This window comes from Mesoplodon densirostris, chromosome 6, assembly GCF_025265405.1.
Source record: "Mesoplodon densirostris isolate mMesDen1 chromosome 6, mMesDen1 primary haplotype, whole genome shotgun sequence".
NCBI lineage: Eukaryota > Metazoa > Chordata > Mammalia > Artiodactyla > Ziphiidae > Mesoplodon > Mesoplodon densirostris.
The window spans coordinates 43,559,989-43,580,094 of NC_082666.1; the positions used below are offsets into that span (position 1 = coordinate 43,559,989).

At 41.9% G+C, this 20,106-nt stretch overlaps 1 protein-coding gene across 6 annotated transcripts in view; it reads right to left on the bottom strand.

Moving 5' to 3' along the window:
• Nucleotides 1–20,106, bottom strand: part of NTRK2 (neurotrophic receptor tyrosine kinase 2) — a 381,797-nt gene that overhangs the window by 220,037 nt on the left and 141,654 nt on the right. The window contains exon 15 of one of the 6 annotated variants that reach the window (XM_060101684.1): nt 376–5,531. The exons of 4 other annotated variants lie outside the window; for them this stretch is intronic. In XM_060101684.1, the coding sequence (XP_059957667.1) occupies nt 5,494–5,531 (38 nt within the window). In that variant the 3' untranslated portion in view covers nt 376–5,493. Of the gene's footprint in view, nt 1–375; nt 5,532–16,777; nt 16,851–20,106 lie in introns of those variants that run through there. One more of the 6 variants, XM_060101683.1, reaches the window with a different exon arrangement.

Here is a 20,106-nt window from a genome sequence, read left to right on the forward strand (position 1 = left end):
AGTCATTCCACGTTTTGAAAATACCAAAGAATTTCTCCCTGGATATAAGTTTTATTTTTTTAATTCCCTTAAACTTTTCTGTTGTTTTTTAGGATTGCCTTTTAGCCAATGAAAATAGATCTGATGCAGGAATCAGTAAACCATAAATGTATAACTCACATTGATGAAAATCTTTAAAGTCGTATTTTTAGAAGAGATTTATTCCAGAATCTACAGTGGGTTTGGGACTCCCCCCAAACTCCCAGTGACATTTCTCACACTTTCTTCTAACACCTTTAGTCTTGGACACCACCAACGACACATGGGGTGATGGTATGTATTTGAAGAAGGGGGGAAACATACAAGTCCCTACAGAGAATGCAAGACACGTGGAGATAAATTATAAAATTTTATTGGTTTGTTAAAAAAAATGAATGAATTCAGCAAGTACATTTATGGTCTATCCACATTGTTAAAAAGCACTTAAAAATAAAATAAAAATGATTATCCATTATTTACAGGAAACATGAAAAAAATGACTTTAAGACCTGGAACATTATGGGGAAAAAAACAGGGCATGAGAATGATTCACAAGCTGCCTATATGGATTACAGCAAATGGATCTGAACACGAAATGAGGATTTGTCTTTCTCTGGAGTCTTGCTATTTTTTTCCTTTTTGTCTTTTCAGCTTCATTGAGGTATAATCAACAAAGAAAATTGTAAGATATTGAAAGTGTACAGTGTGATGATTTGACATATGTATACATTGTGAATAGAATCTCTTGCTATTTTATATTTGTTTATAGAAGCTCCATTCATAAATAGACTTAAAATAAAGGTGGTGAAAATCTCTGTTCTTTTCTTTGCCTTTCACACACATATTTTTCTGTGAAAACTAAGACTCCTGACATAGCCAATGTCAACCCATCTTGGGTGCTCACTAATGACCAGCCCAAGGCTCCAAGCCACATTAGCCTGAATTAAACTCAGGGTGATTTCTCTGTCAAAATCAGATGGCTGGGAGGCCCCTTTGTTCCTGAAGACCAAAACAAGGAAATGGGCTAACTTGAGATGAAAACTGCCTTCTGTAACAACCGTTTTCATGTCCCTTTCTGGATTGGGAGCTCTGTTAACTTAATTCAACCTGGCAGCACCCTGCAGAAAATTACATTCTTGCCCTGTCCAGCAGGGTCCTTAACCTTCCCAGGTTAAAGGTTGAATAAACCTGACATGGTTTGCAGGCGCTGTAGGTGTGTGAACACAACAGAACACACTTAATAGAATGGCTACCTCTGTCCTAGTTTCCTGGGAGTCCAGTCTGCTAAGTGGCAGAACCCCAAGGGGTCCGCCAACCTTGACCACACAGGAATGGCACAGCACACGTGGCTGCATGCAGCAACCCTGTGAAGACCCTACATTTTATGGAATCTGTCTGTTACCTAGAGTCTGGACAAAAGAAGATGAAATGAGCTTCTATTGTAGTGGGAGGAAATTAGATGAAAACAAAGGGAGGAGTTCTAGAACAGAAAACAATAGAGCAGGTGAAAGCGGAAATCATCCACTCTCGGGTGGAGGGAGAGAAGAGTTAGTATCAGTCCCTGTTACTGCTTTGATTCCATTTTGCAATGGGGAAAAAAAAAAAGGTGTGTGCAAAGCAACCAATAAAGCAAATAAAAATAAACTCTCAGTTTGTCATGGAGTCAATTTAGAGTGTTAGAGAGAGAGAAAAGAGCCAAGGTTTTTAAGACAATCAAGAAAAAAAAAAAGAGGAGAGGAAAAGCATGAGCGCCTCCATCATGCTGGCCCTCACTCCTGGCAGTGACCTGAATTCCTGCCTGTACTCTTTGAGCTGTTTACTCCTACAGCTGCTGAATCCTGATGGCCTGTGCTCTGTCTGAGGGGGAGCTGCAAGCTTCAACCACTCTGGGTGTGATTCAGGATTACCTGAAGGACTTGGAGCTAAAAGCAAAGCTCTGGGTTCTGCATTGCGGGCTTGGAGCTGGGATTGTTCACATCTCATCTCTTCTCCCTGCTCTTGGAAAGAAGACTCCGTGGGTCAAAATGAAACCAGTCCCTGCTGGAGACCAGGAGGGAAAATCCTTGAATCCGACTGTCTCTAAAGTATGTGGGGATTCACTTCGCCTGTTGAGAGATGGACCTCCTTTGGCCTCAGACTGATGTATCACATGATGACAGTGGGAGTTTCTTCATCTTTCTCAGCTGCCTCGGAGGGTCTCAGTGGGACCCGATTCAAGATACAGGACCTGAACCATGCCTCTTGAAGATGACACACCTGTTTTTCATTTACCAATGGCCCTATCGGTATGTTAAGGACACCCATGAAATGGGGCCATGTGCTTTCCCATCTGAACCTGGCTGCCCCTGAGAGGACCAAGCGAACCAAGCGACATGAACACTGGTGAAAAGAAAGTTGTGTCAGACAAAACAGGAAGTAGGACTCACTAGGTGCCTCTGGCCGCGTGGAAGTGGGGCCCACTGGGGGATTGGGGGAAAGCATTACTACAAGAGAGTTCCAGGCAGGGTGAGAGAGCCAAGGTCCCAGCTAGCGAAGCTATAAGACAGCCCCAAATTAAATGACATGCTGCAGATCCCTGGGTTGCTAAACTCAAGGGTACTAAAGCACTCGACGGCGGTGCCAGGAAGTGTGTTAGCAAAGGCAAGATAGTGGGATACGTTAAGAGAACAATGATCTTGCTTTAAGACCAAAGTAACAAACTGGCAGCCCACAGACATGTTTTGTTGCCCTACATAATGTTTTAAAAATAATTGAGCCAACTTTTTAAAAATAGGGACATTTCAGATAAAATGTCCAGGTTTCAAATTTCTCTTAAAGAATCAGAAGGTTTGGAAATTTGGGCCTATCCCTGGGAGGCATGAGTTGGCTGGGTCTAGGTGAAAGCTGCCCCACTGGAGCGGAGGGTGTTCACTTATCCAGCCCACGTTGTTCATTTAGGGTACCTGCCTCGAACTGAAATGCCACAGCCTTGTTGGAGGGTGACAGACTTAATTTCAGCAAAACTGCCGCCTTTCCTTCTCTAATGATGAAAAAATGCACAATACGTGCCTTTAGGAAGCTCGAAAAAGATTCCTTATAGGGGACATCAAAAGCAAAGGATGACAGAGGTGGTCTGGAGTATAGAAATGAGAAGCTGGGTTACTGATTGAGGTCTTCAGGGATTAAAAAAAAATGAAAAGAACACAAGACCATACGAAACTATTTTCTAATAGCCTGATGGTTTCATCGTTCCCTAGGAGATGTCAACAGCTTGTTGATAGATTCAATTGCCTTATCTGTGCACTTTTCTCCATTTTAAAACAAAAATCTACCCTGCAATTCTTTTAGCTGTTGAGGGCAAATATTCTTTTTTTTTGTTTGTTTGTTTTTAGGGTCTGGGATACTTCTAAAATAGTCCTTAAACAGTTCATTGCCTTTTTATAGCTCCATAGAATAACATAAAAGCTTTAAAAAAAATTGTACCAAATGGCCGATATTTAAGAACCCGTGCCGTCCTGACAGCCTCTGCTTGGCTCTCAGTTTGAATTTCATTTTTCTTTCAGGGGGCAGGATTTCTACAATTAGCTGGCCTTTTTGTAAATCAACACTTTTGGGAAAGATCAAAATCTAAGTAGTGACAGGAACAGTCATTCAACAGTGAGCAAGAAAATGGGAATTCAGAGAATATTCAGACCTCCCCATACGCAGGGTCAGCTGCCCTCACACTCAAATATCTTTTTGGAAAGACAACTTCTGAGAACAGCAGCCTGTTTATGCTTTGGAGAAACCGCCCTTCTTTCAGGAGTGGGTATAGAATAGCCAAGTCAAATGCTGTAATCCATAGGACTCCGTGAAATGTCTGCATCAAGCAATAACATACTTAGTGGCTAATGTAAAAGATACAGTATAAAATATTCATCACGTATAACCTTTTTATATCAAGCAGTGCCTAAATGGATCCTGGTTTATTGAGATTAATGCCTTGGTTACACAGGATTCAAAACAATGTTTCCAAACATGTTGGACTAGTTAAAAAACTATAAAACCTTAAAGCTGAACTGCAAAACTTGAGTAACCATCTCCCCTCCAAAACAGGCTTTTTAAAAACATCAGTAAGTTTCCAGTTCAGCCATGGCATCTATATGCAGACGCTAACAGTCAGAGCCAATTGTATTTTCAAACAAAATGCTCTAGGCCTGGCTCTGAAGTTCCCCTAACTAGAAAGGTGTGAAGCGGGGCAGGGGCAGCCAAACCTCACTTCAGGACAGGGATCCTGCCTGCTGCACACTAAGCAAAGCGTACAAAGGCCACCGTGAAGGCCAAGTGCATGAGACAGGTGTCCACATAAGACTAAGTCAGAGATGCAGGATTCTGTAGCTCTAAGGCTGCCCTTGCAGCATTGAAGCTGGACATTATAAAGCACATATTCATTAGCGACCTGCCACCTCTGTGCTGCTGGGGTCAGGAAGAACCGTCCAGCCCAGGAAAACCCAGCAGAGTGTAGTACGTTGTAGGGGGACTAGGCTTCTTAGAATATAGTCTCCTGCTCACAGCAGGCCAGCCATTCTGCTCGCAGGCCTTTTCAGAGTAGAAAAGCTGCACTTCTGTCATGGGAACAGCATGAGATGCTGCGGCCTTCTTACTCGCCAAACTTCTAAAAAGCAGGTGGATCACAGAGGTCAAATAAAAGGACATATGCACCATATGCATATATTTCACTCTTTTTCTGGAACTGACTATGACTAACTGAAATCCACAGCCCCTGACCAAATATCTTTTTCTTTTCTTTTTTGTTTTTTTTTTTTTTTACCTGGTGATAAACTTTAAGGAAATCGTTACTGTTGACTGCATGGCTCTGGACCTCCATGACCAGTGAAGGAAAGAACCTCTCAGGGATACCCCCAAGTCCCCACAGCGATGGTGGATATGCCCTTAACTCTTTAGTCACTGCATTCTAGGTGGAAAAGTGAAACTTTTTGAATTCAGTACTGATTAAACAACAGCAGAAAACAATGCTAAAATTCATGTTAAATGGAGATTAGATGGTTTAGTGTGTACTTACACCTGTCCCTAAATTTAGATTTTTTTTAAACTTTGCAGTTCACCTTTAATAAACAGAAACATTGAAAATCAATACATTTCCAGTATGGTCAAACAGCACACCTTTCCAAAGAGAAGCACAATCCGATGGCATTTCATTTCCATTTTGTATTTGAACGATCGTGAGAACAAAAGAGAAGCATTAATTTAAGATGTTATCTTGACTTTCTTAGCTGCCTGTGAGCTGTCTCTGCATTGGTGTCCCCCATTCACAGCTCACAGCACCTGCAGGCTTCGTGCAGTGTCTCCTGCAAACACCACCCACATCTACCAGAAAACCCCAGATCAGTGGCACTTCCCGGGAGAAGCCAATGCCAGCCCCAAGAGTCCAGCTTACAAGGCAGCATCAACCAACAAGCACCACAGCCCCCTTCTCTGTCTTTTCCTTTATTTCAGCTACCCATCCAGTGGGATCTTATGAAACAAAACAAAACCTAAAAGAAACACAAAATAAAACATAAGTCATGCTCAAAAGAAAAATCAATGGAAATTAACATGCAAGTACAGTCACTATTAAAAGAACATAATAAATAAAAATCAAAATTAAGACACAACATGGAATATGCTTGAAAACGTAAATACAATATAATTACAAAACAGAAATCAGGAGAAAATGGGAGTCTCATTACCGAGTAACTTAGTTTTAAACTTAAAACCGATTTTACGTGGCACATGAAACACAGGAAAGAAGTGCAAAGGATATCTGCACACGGTTCCACCCACAACTGTATCAGATGTTAACATCTTAATTTAAGGAGGAGAAATCTGTGCACAACATAAAATGACTCCTGAGTAATTTTTATATATAGGGAAAAAAATAAAATTCAACAACTAATATCTACCCAAATTCTCATTTTCTTTTCCCGCCTATAAAACCAAGTTATTCTTAAAATACCTGATTAATTACTCAGCCATATCAGAGAACTGGCTGGCTTTAACCAGTACAATATTGAGCCCACACGAAGATTTAGATTCTTTTTCAGAAATCCTACTATTAAATAATTAACCGCCTATATTTAAGTACCGTACCATACCTATGGCACATATATATAATCTATTACATAGCATATGGTATACAACATGAAGTATATTGTATGTATATACATTACTTACACAATATAAGACATATAGTGTCTAGTACATATAATATATAAAACATATATAATACTTAACATCAATTAATTCTACAAACATTTACTGAGAACTGATCAAACAGTAGACACTGTAATGCATGATGCAAAAATAAAGAAAATGGATTCCTTGACTTCAAATACTTCATTGGCCACAGATGGAGAAAGATGAGGGAATAACTTACACAATAGATAACAGCTAATCTACTTTCTGTGGGGCTGTCTTCTAAGCTCTTTGCCAAATCAGCCCTTTTAATGTCACTATAACCCTAGGAGATAGGTTCTATTATTGCACTCTCTTTACTGGTGAGAAAACTGAGGCCCAGAGAGTGAAGCAGCTTGCTCAAGGTTAGATAGCTAGTGTGTGATGGAGCTCAGGTTCTGACCCAGGAGCTCTGATGACCCTGCCATGACCTTATGTGGAGGGGCAAACTCTCTGTGAGCTTGCTTATGAAAACCCAGCAGGAACAGGGAAGGGTCTATCACATAGAATTCTGTGGGTAATGTGTATGAATCTTCATCAGATTCCTAAGTGACAAAATAGATGACATCATAGTAGAAACCCCCAAGACGTTTCCAAGACGTTTTAAAGTTCAGCTTTGGAAGATGCTTCTAAACCCTACCCTCCAGACTCTCGATCTTCCTCAACCTGGTGTCTGGTCTGCCAACTGCTGGTGTCATCTACCTCCAGAGCTGTCATTACCATCATTAATCTGTATCATCATTTACTACAACACTAAAAGAGTCCACGTAGCTTAATTTCCATGGCATTTCTCTCTCCCGCCCCTCCAAATCTCAGGAAAATAACTGGGGACAGAGGCCAAACATCGTTTATGGATTTAATCTCACACAAAGCACTGAGAATTTAGGAAGTACACAGTGGCACTGATTAAGTCTCCTTCATATCTGTCTCCAGTCTCTTTCTAAAAGTTCAGCCTCCAGGCAAACACAAGCAGCACTAGTTTAAGAGTGCTTTATGGCACGTAGCTTGAGCGCACCAAATGAACTAACCAAACACCGTAGCTACCCTTTCAGGTTTTAAGAGAGTGGACCTCAAATTCCTTCCCACTGAAACAAGTGGATTGATATGAGGATGCCAAGTTCGCCAATAAAAACAGGAAACACTTGGTGATACAAATAGAAGACATCACCCCCAAACGAAATGATTTGTTGATTCAATATACCAGTTTCTCTGCACATGCAATTTTGAAGGGTTTATTTGATGAAAATAACAGAACAGATTAAACTGCTAATGCAAATCTTCTTTCCACTGGGTTATTATGGTACAAGAACTTGAAAAGTGTACCGATGTCAGAGTGTTTAATCGGAGCCAGGCATCTCTTCCTTTGCTTCTATTTGCCACTTTCTTCTGCCATGAACTTCCCCAACCTCCACTACAGGCTCTTTAATTATTCCAATTGGGAGACACAATTTGCTTGGCTAGATGCAAGCTCTCTCAGACTGCCATTCACTCAGGCTGCAACAGCATTTTCTCCATCTAAGTTGATGTCGTGTCCCTCTCTAACCTTCTTCTGCTTTGCCTTTGCACTCTTCTCAGAGACACACATCTCAGCTCCACACACCCATGCAAGAAAAGCAAGTGAAGCCACCCTAAAAAACACACTCGATGACTTTCTTGAGGAAAAGCCAACTTGTTATAATGATAAGCAATATGCAGTGTCTGTGTTCAAAGCATCACTTATACCACCCCTCACCTCAAGGAAGGCACGTCAGCCTCCTCTCCATACCCTTGATTTTCACATACTGTTGATACACTTAAGATACGCCACCATCTCATGAAAAATTAGTTGGATTTAAAGACTTGACTATTTATAAGGAAATGCATCCAATGCTTCATGTTTCCAAGGGTAAAATTCAATTAGGGCCCCAATCTACCTACCGGGATCTTATGACTTATGCCCTCTCATGATATAAGAAACTCACAAAAGGGGCCACAAAATGATATAAAACAATAGATAATTATTTTCTCCTAGTGAGGGGGAAAGTTTTTAGACCACAGCAAATGGCTGAACATCTTGTGGGTTTAGCAGCCAAATGAGCTGTCTAGCTTCTGAGCCTGAAATATAGATATTTTGACAATGTGACATTATGAAGCGTTTGCAGAATTCCGATGGTGTACGGTAGTTATCGTGACAACAGCTCCTTTATCAAAAACAACTCTAGAGAAACTCTGCCACCACTGCTTATACTTAGTTGAGCTAAATAAGAACAAGGATAAAGCAGGTGCTGAATGAGAAATGTGATGTAAAGTTGAAAGCAGAGAAGAAAAACCCGGATGTGTCTCTGCTATTTGCTGATTCCGGATCTGCTCACTGACCTCTCCAAAGGGAAGGACTGGGGGGCTGAAGGTCAGTGAAGCACTGTGCTTTCTTTGCCATTGGCTTCCGACTCATTTAGATTTCTTTACATTCAACGTGCACACATTTTCCTCCTATTACTCAGAAGCAATCAGCCATAAAGTGGCAAGGATCTGCAGTACATTTAAATTAACAGCAATTTATCTGGAGCAAAAAGGAAAACTGCTGAATCGAAAGGATGCGAAGGGAGCGGAAGAAAGATGCAGCTGCAATCTAAAAAAGCCAATCTTATCACATTTGTCTTTGGAGAAGTAGAAAATGGCCAGCTTGGTGTCTGCAGGGCATGGTGCCACTTTGGAGACAGGATGGTGGCTAGGGTGCCAGGATAGCAGCTCACCTTCATTGGAAAGCAAAGCAAAGCAAGTGTCCCCAGAGCCTTCTGGAAAATGTTTACCAGGTAAAAATCAGAGAATATACTCCTGTGTTCTCATAGTATTAGGTACCTAGGAAATGGTGGGGGCAAAAGGTTTCCTTCACAATGTTAGACTTGAGCCAGGTGCAATTCCATTTTATTTCAGCACCTGGGTTTAAATCCCGATTGTCCTAACTTGACATCTGTGGAACATTTAATATCTGTTGGTTGTTGCATCAACTAGCCCTTGCTGTCATGCTTTTTCAATTTTATTTTATAGGTGACTCAGCCCAAATGGCTGTTGTGATATGTCCAAGATCACCCAGGAACAGAGTGAGAGCTGAACTCTAAACCTCTGGATGGTCAGTCCATCTTTTAAAATGGTATCACCTGCACCTGTAGCAGAAATTTCCCAATAGGTAAGTTTAGGTCCTAGTACTTTCTTCTCTGCACTCATTCCAAAAGTTGCTTGACCATTCTTCAAACACCCCTTTTGCTTCCTAAGGATGTTCCTTTTGTCTACCCACCATCACGTCTCCTAAGATCTCCTTCCACCAAGCAAGCCTTCACCATTCTTGAGGATCCAGTGTAAAAGCCATCTCCTACGAGAATTTAGTTCACCCCCTCTTAACTTCTCTGGCATTCTCTTCCATTCATTCACATGTTCTTTTTCTGTACTTTTGCTAAACTCGTATTTCTTTTCTGTTTACTTTCCTGCATCTCAGATTTTAAGCACAGGAGGGCAGAGAGAGCACATCTCCACATCTTCTATGCCCTACGCTGCCTCGCATGCTACTAAGGACAGAATGCATTTTAAGTTTTAGCATAGTAATATCTAAACTCTGAGTTTTATTGGAGAACTTTGATGGACTTGATAACAGAACCAAAATGGAAGAGAGGAGAGGAGACAATACAATGTAGGGTCCACTGCTTCTCATTGGCAACTGGGTTAATCAAATCACTTCAAAGCTTCCTGTACAAAATCACACATTTGGTCAGAAGTGTACTGAAGCTTGCAGAGTTAGACACAAGAACACCCAGTGAGTGCCTCCTGAAGCATTTTAAGTTCCTGGGGAAAAAAGGGCTAGACTTAGTTCATTCTAATTCTCATGATGATCAAAATTATGGGGTGTGGGAATGGGAAAAAGGAAGCTGTTGTCCATTTGTTAGCTGGACACAAAAAACTAAAGTAAATGGCTGAGGATGGTCAGCATAGCTTTTAAAGCTCTGGTTTGACTTGGCAAAATGAAGTTTAGTTATGAGCTGAAAATTAAAGCAGGAAACACAAAGTTCTTGGCAAAGCTCGAATATGTAAGGAAAGCAAAAGCCACTGCACAATTAAAATTCAATGATTCTAAGGAGGATGTGATCTGATCAGCAGGGCCTTATGAAAAGTGTCCTGATGAAAAGTGTCCAAGGCCACAAGCACTACCATGTCAGGGATTTCACATAGGATGGGGAGTTTATCCAAAGACCCAGGCCATTGTTGTTATCTGGGGAATCACCTAAAAGTGCTGTAGGTGGAGTAGGAAAAAAAATGATAGAGCTTGTGGTGTCAAGGGCATTAAAATACTCAGAAGGCTTTCACTACAACCACAGTGAGAAACACAAATCAATCTGTGGTTCTCCTGTGGGGTGTGTCTTGCTTTCTGGCTTATGACAATAAACATATATTGCAAAATCTATAGGGTAGCTCTTTGTAAGGTAAAATGATATCTTCTTAAAGACACTGCTTCATGATTCTCAGACCAGACACTCACCAATGACTCAAACATTCAGTGCATAAGCACGGCATTATCAATTTCATTATAGAAGACCATGTACTTGCTGCTGTCACAAATATAAATTTGTGTCTAGATTTGTTTTTGCCAAAATACTCCAGACAGTGATTCTTCTTAGTACCTGAAGCCAGAGTACTACAATCTAGTGTCCAAGTAGGAAACAAATGACATAAAACCTATTGCTCAATTAACCTATAACTACAGAAACCAGCAAGAACCTCAAACACACACAAAGCTGCTCGGCTCTGCTCAGTTGTGGGTGAGGGTGAGGTGAATAGAGGTACCTCCTAAATCTCATCTCCATTTAAATTAGCAAAGGGCACAAGATAATGAAACCTCAGCTAAGCACCAAGTATTCCAGAAGGCAAAACAAAGAGAAGTGGAGTTGATAATCCCCATGAACTGACAACAATAAACATGAATTATCCAAATTTGCCTGAGAACGGGCTCAGAAACAAAGGCCTGTGTGCTGTCTGGCTATGGACATCTTGGGAGGTGGGCTGCCATCCGATGATCTGGTGCAGACAAGGTGAAACTGCCAGAGGCCGCGTCCTGAGGACTTACCTGTGGCTCTTCAAGGAGTCTAGTTTGTGCGGCCGCTCCCCCACGCTGCAACGGTTCCCTCTCTCATGTGTTGCTGCTGCATCACTCCCTCCTCACTGCCCAGCCCCACAGGCAATGACATTACTGCCAGCTGCCCTGGTTCCTGCCCCCAGACCACAGCTCTGCCTCCATGGCTGCTGCAGGCACACGCAGCAAGCTGCCTGGCTTCAAAGATTCTTCTCTGGCCCCCGCCTTTTATCCAGAGAAGTGGATGTGCCCAAATTCAGAAACAGGAGATGATCACGGGGCGGGAATGAGGTCCTCCACCCAAACGTGCCCTTTTTCTCCGGTACCTTTTCTCCAGGACACCATTAGCAGAAGGACTTCCATCATCTCAGATGTTATCTCACTAGAATGAGAAATAAAATGTGCCTCTGCTCCACAACATCTGAGATGTGATGGGGAATTTGGGGTCTGGAAGGTGGTTCACCTGCCCTTGGTGAGTCTATGTGGGACATTACCTGACGCTTCTCTTGTAGGTAAAAGTTAAAAGTCCCAGATCAGACCCTTCAGAAGTGAATCCAACTCAAATTCCAGTGGTCATCTCTTACCCTAGCAAGGTTTATAAGGTAATATCCCAGAACTGCTCATCAGTCTAAAAGAGTACCAGCCCATTCCCGCCACCAAGAACAGGATCTATGCTCCAAAAGTGTTTCTCCATCAGGTAGAGCCCACAGGATTCTGGTGCCACAGCCAACGGTCTGCACGCTCCTTATGAGGAGTAGGTGACCCATTTCAAAAAGCCTCAATAAAATGAAGGTCACACTCTATTCTCGATAGGAAACTTGAAAAGTGCAAAGTCAATCCCAGAGTCACAGCCTTATATGCATTCAGACTTAGGTAGCCAGCAGAACCTCGGACATGACTGAAATTAACCCCAAAGTTCTGGAAGTCTCCACTGTTGTGACATTTTTATTTGCTCAAAGAGTTCATTTTGGAAAAAGTCCATCCCACCTCACTACCCTGACTAACCCTGCAGCAATGCCTTACGGCAGCTGGACATATGCCAACCTCAGAGTTGGCATGGCAACACCCCTATCTGAGAGATGGAAAGATCCTCTCGATGCCTTGATTCTTTCATGTGGTAACACAGAAAGTCCCTTCATATTTCTTTGGTTCAGGTACAACTCATACATGGAGAAAACTCTGAATTTTCAAGAGAGTGCATTTTTACACACACCAGATTTCACAGTTTATTTTCCTTTTTTTTTTTTTTTTTTTTTTTTGCTGTACATGGGCCTCTCACTGTCATGGCCTCTCCCATTGCGGAGCACAGACTCCATACGCACAGGCCCAGCGGCCATGGCTCACGGGCCCAGCCGCTCCATGGCATGTGGGGTCTTCCCGGACCGGGGCACGAACCCTTGTCCCTTGTATCGGCAGGCGGACTCTCAACCACTGTGCCACAAGGGAAGCCCTATTTTCCTTTTTAAATAAAGTATGCATGGCATACATGGTATACCAAATATAATAGCTTGGTTAAGAATTATAGCAACCATGCCAAGAAGCAACTAGAACCAAGACACTGGAAAAACAATGTATTCTAGTTTTTTTTCTTTTAATGAAAATTTAGTATAGCCAAACATCTGACATTATTTTAAGGAATGTTTTCCGTACCTTACAGGAAGGTCTTTGCTGAGTCAAAGTGATTAAAAGGGAAAGGCTATTTACCTTGTAACTCTACACACATTCTTAGTTCAAAACAGAAATCACCATCTACGTAAGCACAGGAGGCATTCAAAGAAGGACATGTGAGGGACAAACGCATTGCCTTATGTGAAAGCTGTAACAATTTTAAAATGTCACATAGACGAAAGGACAGAGTATAATTACACGGGCATAGCAGGAATGATTGGAGTAAAAGTTTTTTCTTTCATTCTTCATAATTATGGCCATTTACCATCCATCGTTTAACTATTCAAGACCCTAGAACTTTACTCACAGCTAACACTGGGATTAGAATTTTAATAAGTACAGTGGCCCTACATGTTTATCTTCTCTGTTTATTGCATGAGGGCTGAAAGAAAACCACCTGGATGGCTGCTTAGATAGTAAGAAGCAGCCTGAAGCCAGCAGAACTGCGTTTGGATCCTGCCCCTGTCCCGCCTGAGCTGTATAACCCTGGCCAAGTTGAGGGGTTTCTCTGAGCCACAATTGCCCATTCTAGAACAGAGATGAAATAAATCTAATATATTGTGATGACTAGAGTTGATATGAGTACCTAATACTCTCCATGCCATTTACAGTTTCCTCAGCTCAAGACAGTTGCTAGAATTATGACATTTAGACAAAGTGCCAAGCCTTAGAAATTCCAAACTATCCCACTGATTAACAAAACACAGTTGGAATAATCTCTCTCCTGACCTTTCGCCTTCATTGAGCCCATTTAGGACTTTGTAGTAAATGCTCACTATGACTTTGAACCAATTAATGACTATATCCTTAAAGCTCTCAAGATTGGTTGATACCTTCACAAATGCTTGCCTGGTTCCAGGCTGTGTAACCAAGTGTCTTTCACTTTCATCTCCCAATTTTCCATCTTCCTGATTTGTTTTTCTGGGCTGTCAAAATGACTTTTTGGGGATATATATTCTCTCTCTCTTTTTCTCTCTCCTCCTCTCATGTCTTACTGTCTCTGCATCTCTGGGTCCTTCTCTCATTTTCTCCTGTGGACTGGGAAGAAATGCTGCATATGCTGACATCACTATATTTGTTTCTCAAGTGGAACTTATGTTCTAAATTTCAATATGATATGGTTTCCTCTTTAAAAATCTAATATAGATTCTACTTTATTGGAAGTTATCTTGCCATTGTGCTGCTGTGGTTGTTTTGTTTTGTTCTGTTTTACTCCGCTAAAACACTAGGGACAAAGAACATTAAAGCTAAGTACCAATCAGAAATGAAGATACACCATTTCTGAAAATATTACTAAATAATGTAAGCAAGATAAATATGGCAATTTATAAAAATCTGGTTTCCCTACACCTTTTCAAGTATATATGAGTCACATTTAACACACTTCTTTTGGGAAGGGGGATATCATTTGCTTATTGTGAAATGAAAAGGAAGGTTAGCATTTACATTTTACAGATGAAAACATAAAGGCAGAAGGGGGCTAAGTGATCATATTTCATTTGATTTAAGTATATGATTTTTAATGAATTACAGTTGATTTACAATATTGTATTAGTTTCAGGTGTACAGCAAAGTGATTCAGTTATACATATGTGTGTATACATATATATATTCTTTTTAAATTCTTTTCCATTATAGGTTATTATAAGGTATTAAATATGGTTCCCTGTGCTATACAGTAAATCCTTATTGTAAGAATATGTTTCATTCACTAGTCACACAGTAATAAGCCACCTTCCATTGTGATAACAGGATACCAAAATGTCTTTTTAAATTATCTTGTGTAATTCAGCCTAGCCCTTTAGGACAAAAAATTCTCCAGCTTCCTTTCCAAAGTAAGGACCTCTGTCATCCACCAAGAAATAAATGCCTCAAGAACCAAGGGGACCTTAAAGTAGATGAACCCTTGCTCCACCCACCACTGGGGTGTTGCTGGGATGCTCTTGTGCTACTCACTAGAATAATCATGCCTCAGTGCTTTCCAGATTTCCAGTCATAGTCATGAGCAGGACACTCTAACCCTGCATACAGTCAATTCAGCAGCCACTGCAAACGACTGCTTTCAACTGCATTTTCAATCACAGGTCCAAATAAATTCTTTGTTATGAGCTATAAAGTAAAAACTCCCAGAAGGGAACTTTGCCCAAAACTTCCATCTTCACACTCCTGCAAAAGTGTGGTCCTCTCAGTTAGAAGCCCTGGGATTGCTGGAGCAGGGCTGTGCTGAACCATAGCTACCAGAGCCAATGAGCTGGCCAAGGGTCCTCTCCCACCACTCTCAGGAGGTAAGATGCTTTTTGATGCCAAAATGGTGGCCACTGGTTGGTGATATCACTGAGTCTGAAGACTGGCCAGTGCCAGGGATTCAGGGATTTCACACCCATCGTGGAAGACATCTGAGAATGATTCCATGGCTTCAGTTCCATTCCAGAACCACAAAAAAAATTTGCAAAAGGATTTTGCCTTCATCCACAGTTCTAGGAGTCTACAGTTCCACAACTGAGGAATACACATAGATAACAAATATGAAACCTCACCTTGATAGATTTTCAGCTTGCCCTTGCCCTAGACACCTGCACCAGCTGCTCCAAGGCCAGGGGAGAGCCTCCAGACACACATCCTCTAGATCCAGGGTTGCCTCTGAGACGTTGCTCGTTTCCTCCCATCTAACACCTTCCAGCAGTAGCTAAATGAACCAAACCCTAACTAAATGTAACTGGCTAATTGCACCTAAATTACAGTCACAAAGCCCCTTCAGAAGATTCAGTCAATTTCTTGAGGGAGAAAGTAAATGTTTTACTATACAATTATAAACTTAATTAACATAACATAAATTAATTAGGGACTTGTGCTCATAATGAACACCACAGTTTCGCTGTTTATTTTTTTGTTTTGTTTTTTCTTTTTTTTAAACATCTTTATTGGAGTATAATTGCTTTACAATGTTGTGTTAGTTTCCGCTGTATAACAAAATGAATTAGCTATACAAATACAAATATTCCCATGTCCCCTCCCTCTTGCATCTCCCTCCCACCCTCCCTATCCCACCCCTCTAGGTGGTCACAAAGCACTGAGGTTTAGCTGCTTATTGCTGTATTTTCCAAGGAAAGCTAAACCTGGAGAAGAGGGCTAACTTGTGCTTTAAGTAATTCCATCTCACCTCTCCCACCCCCAGCTGAACTGTTTAGATTTCTGGTTTATACTCAGTAGCACAGCATCTAAAATCCTACAGATTTCAAATGGAGAGAGTTTCTGTGCTAATCTCTAGGAAAAAGAAAAATTCCCATCCTAAACCATCACAGCTCCAATAATTCCTAGCTGGCAGCTTGCTGAAATAACAGATGATTATACAAAGCAAGAGTTCTCTGTCCCAAAGTATAATGACAAAAACTCACCTAGAGCCAAAATAACCATCTGCCACAGATTGTTCCACATGGTTTGTTTGCCTGTTTGTTTTTTAATTCCGAGAAAGAATTCAAAAATCGTTTTGGCAAAGAAAGATGATTTCACAAAAATGACCCAGTTTCCAACCTGTATTGCCTGAACTATTGTCCTAATTTTTTTTTTAATCTGACTTAGGAGAGGAAGAGGCTGAGAAGAGGACCCTTGAGGATGATCTTGATGGTGCAGAGTAAGTTTCTGGTAAGTGAAAAAAGTCTTGTTCTAATTTTCAAAAGTGTCCATAATTTCTAGGAACTCCAGCCTGCATCTCTCATACTTGTTTTCCCCCTTGATTGCAGTGAAGATGGAGAATAGCTGCTATGGAAAATCTGACCCACGAGGAGGTAGGAAAAAGAGTGGTTGAGAGTAAGGGTCTGAAGCTAGAACACACAATGATGGTGCGACCTTGGGAAGGCTGTCTCAGTGTTCTCATCTGTGAAATGGAGTTAATAATAGTATTTAATTTGGGCCTCCTGCAGATTAAATAAGCTAATACATACATAGCAAGTGCTTAAAACAGGGTCTGGCACCTAATACACGTTCAATAAGTATTAGCTATTTCTGCACTGTAGCTCTTAGCTTTTGTCCCTTTGAAACAGCTAATGTTGTATGTTCAAAAGAGTTGCAAATGTTTACTAATACAGATCTAACTTGTTGGACATTCTGGTCAATACATGCACCAAACGGAGAAGACAATTCAGGGTTGATATTGTGAATAAAAGAATCCTCGTGTTTTAGATAAGAAATGATCTATGCTGTCACAGAATCAGATAACTTAGTGAAGAAAGGAAACTCAGAGACCCTGCAGCCCATGCACCCCAGACAGTCTCCCCCTTTCATCTCAAGGACACAGAGCTGGCAAAGGGCAAACTCAGGGCCCTTGTGGTGCTGGCTACAGACTCAGAGCTGGAACAAAATGTCAACATGGTGAGAGCCTCTCTCTTTTAGTGGAAGCCAAAGACAGAAATGGAACCAGTTGTTTTTTATTTGAAAATAAATGTCCCAGTGGATCTGGTGTGGGAGTTCTGAATGCATCTCTGCTAAATTACCTGTTTATTTTATTTTTACTGAAACATTAAATTGATTTCCACGTGGAGGGGAAGTGGAACCCAGTCACTGTGTTTAGTTATCACAGAATCACCCATAACTGGTTATACAGGGGTTATCAAATGTTTTCTGGGAAGAGCCAAATAGTAAATATTTTCAACTCTGTGGGACATATAGTCTCTGTCACAGCTAGCGTGTCATTCTACCACTGTAGCATAAAGGCAGCCACACAATATGTGAGGGAATGAGTTGGCTGGGTTCCAATAAAACTTTATTTATAAAAACAGACGGCAGGTTGCATTTTGCCCATGGGCCATAGTTTGCTGATCTTTGATTAATGCAACCACCTGATAGTGTTCTTACCTTATTTCCTCTACTTTTTGCTACCTTAAGCTTCCTCCTTAAATGAACGTTCATACTGTTTCAATATTCTTACCACGATATGATCGATATGCAGTAGAATCTAATTTATGGCATACAAGAAATAAAAGCCAGCATGATTTATGAAAGCTCTAAATTATGAAATATGTTTAAAGAAATGCAGCTTTATTACTTTCGTATACATATAGGAATCGAAATTAAGCCAATAAAGCATTTCCAGCATGTTTTGGCAAGTAGGGGGTAATTCAGCCTTACCCAAAAGTAACGAAGAACTTGAAATTACATAATTCATCGACTGTTTTCATGAGATTTCTTCTAAAGGGCTTTAAAGGTTTGTTCCCTAAGACAGTGGAATTTGATTCCTACCACCCCATCTTATTTCCACTATTAAACTATTAATTGATTTGGTGATTCCTTTGTTCACAGAAGATGCCCAAATACTCCACCAAGCCAATTTCTCACAAAATTCATGATCTGAGTCAGCCAGAGTTTTTGAACTATCAGAAAAACTACACAAATAGTCATCCTACAACATCATAGACTCATACCGTCTTTTGAAACAGCTTTAATGCTCTTTCTCCGAGTGCTTCTATCTGACCTTTGGCAGATATCATGGGTTGGCTATTCAAAATCCATCCACAAACCCCTTTTCCCTTGTCTCCCTCTACCTTTTGAGGGAGAAAAGCCAATATAATTGATTTCCCAGTCTCCCTTGAAGCTAGGGGTGGGCATGGGCCACGATCCTGGTCATCGAGGTACAGCTAGAAGTCCAGGGGCGGGGGTCCTCTCTACTGGAATTAAAAGGTCAAATCTCACTGCCTTGTTCCTTCTTTCTACTTGGGCTGTAGATTTGAAACCTGGAGGCAACACAGCCATCTTGAGACCACAAGGTCATGAACACGAGGAAAAGGTCTACTTGCTAAGGATAGGAGAAGGGAAAGGCAGAAAGAGCCAGGGTCCCTGAAGGCATCATTAAGCCACCATACAAGCTTTGGATCCAGGAATTCTGGCTGTGTGAAACAAATAAACTTCTGTCTAAGCGGTTGCTTGCTTTTGCTTGCAATTCTAAATGACATAATTCAAGGAAGCTTTGGGCTTTTTTCGTTATTCTCAGGGGTAGGGAGAGGGAAAGGGGGAAAGGTGGAGGGAAAGAATGACTCTAAACTAAAGAGCCCTACTTACAACCAGAGAGAAGTAATCAGCTTTCAAGTGACACTGTGGCATCTGTGTGACACCTGGAACTCTCCTCAATGACTCATGTTACAATAATGCGGGGCTGAGTGGGGAGCCAAGACAGAAATGCCCTAGGGACAGCCACCCTGGGGCCCCAGAGAGCTAGGGAGTGGGGGAGTGAAACCTCCCCCATGCCTCTGAAAGGGTCACAGAAGAGACCCCGAGAGAAGAATGCTGCCCTCAGTTACATGATCAAGGAGACAAAGAAATTTGGGGCAGGGGAGGGGGGTCCAGGAGAGGAGAACTGAGCAGAGAAAAGATGCAGTGTGAGTGTATAACTCAGTGAGCCAGGCACCGTGGAGGAGGCATGGGGACCAGCCAGCCTTCAGCCAAGTCCTGGGGTTAGGGAGAACTACCAGATCCCCTTGGCGTCTGAGGATGTGGAAGCTGAGGAGCCTGGGGTTGCTTCTGCCTGTGGTTGCTCAAGGAAGCAGCTGCCTCACACATATCCCCTCCTCCCGGGGCCCCTGAGAGCTGTACGATGGTGCCGTGCTTGACCTGCGCCCACGCGTATGATGGCCGTGGGCCTTCCAGTTTTCCCTAGAGCCCAGAGCTCTGAGGGAGAACACTGATAGGTGCCTGTTGCCCAAGAGGGGCAGAGAAGGGGCAAGACTGTCAGTGGGCATGAAGCCAGGCAAGGGAGCCGCAGAAGGACCTGGGTGGGCCTGATGCTGGAGGCCACGGCAAGCCTGAGTACATCGGCCATAGAGAAGCCCAGGGTAGAGGCCAACACCAAGGACCAAAGACCAGGCAGATTCCAGAGGAAGTCCTCCCCACCCCGTCCTTCAGATACCTGAACTTTCGGAGTTTACCCAAAATGACAACGTTAAGAGGAAAATAAAGACCACAGATGTTTTCAAGTCCTCGACTAGGGAGGAGTTTTCATATTCTCCCCAAATACAGATTTCACGAGATTGTGCTTTTGTCTCCCCTTGTTATCTCACTGAGATTTTGTCTTCTCACCAAACAAAGCAAGATGGACGCACGTCCATGAGGGTGAGATGCTTGTGTTTCAGATCAAGACATGA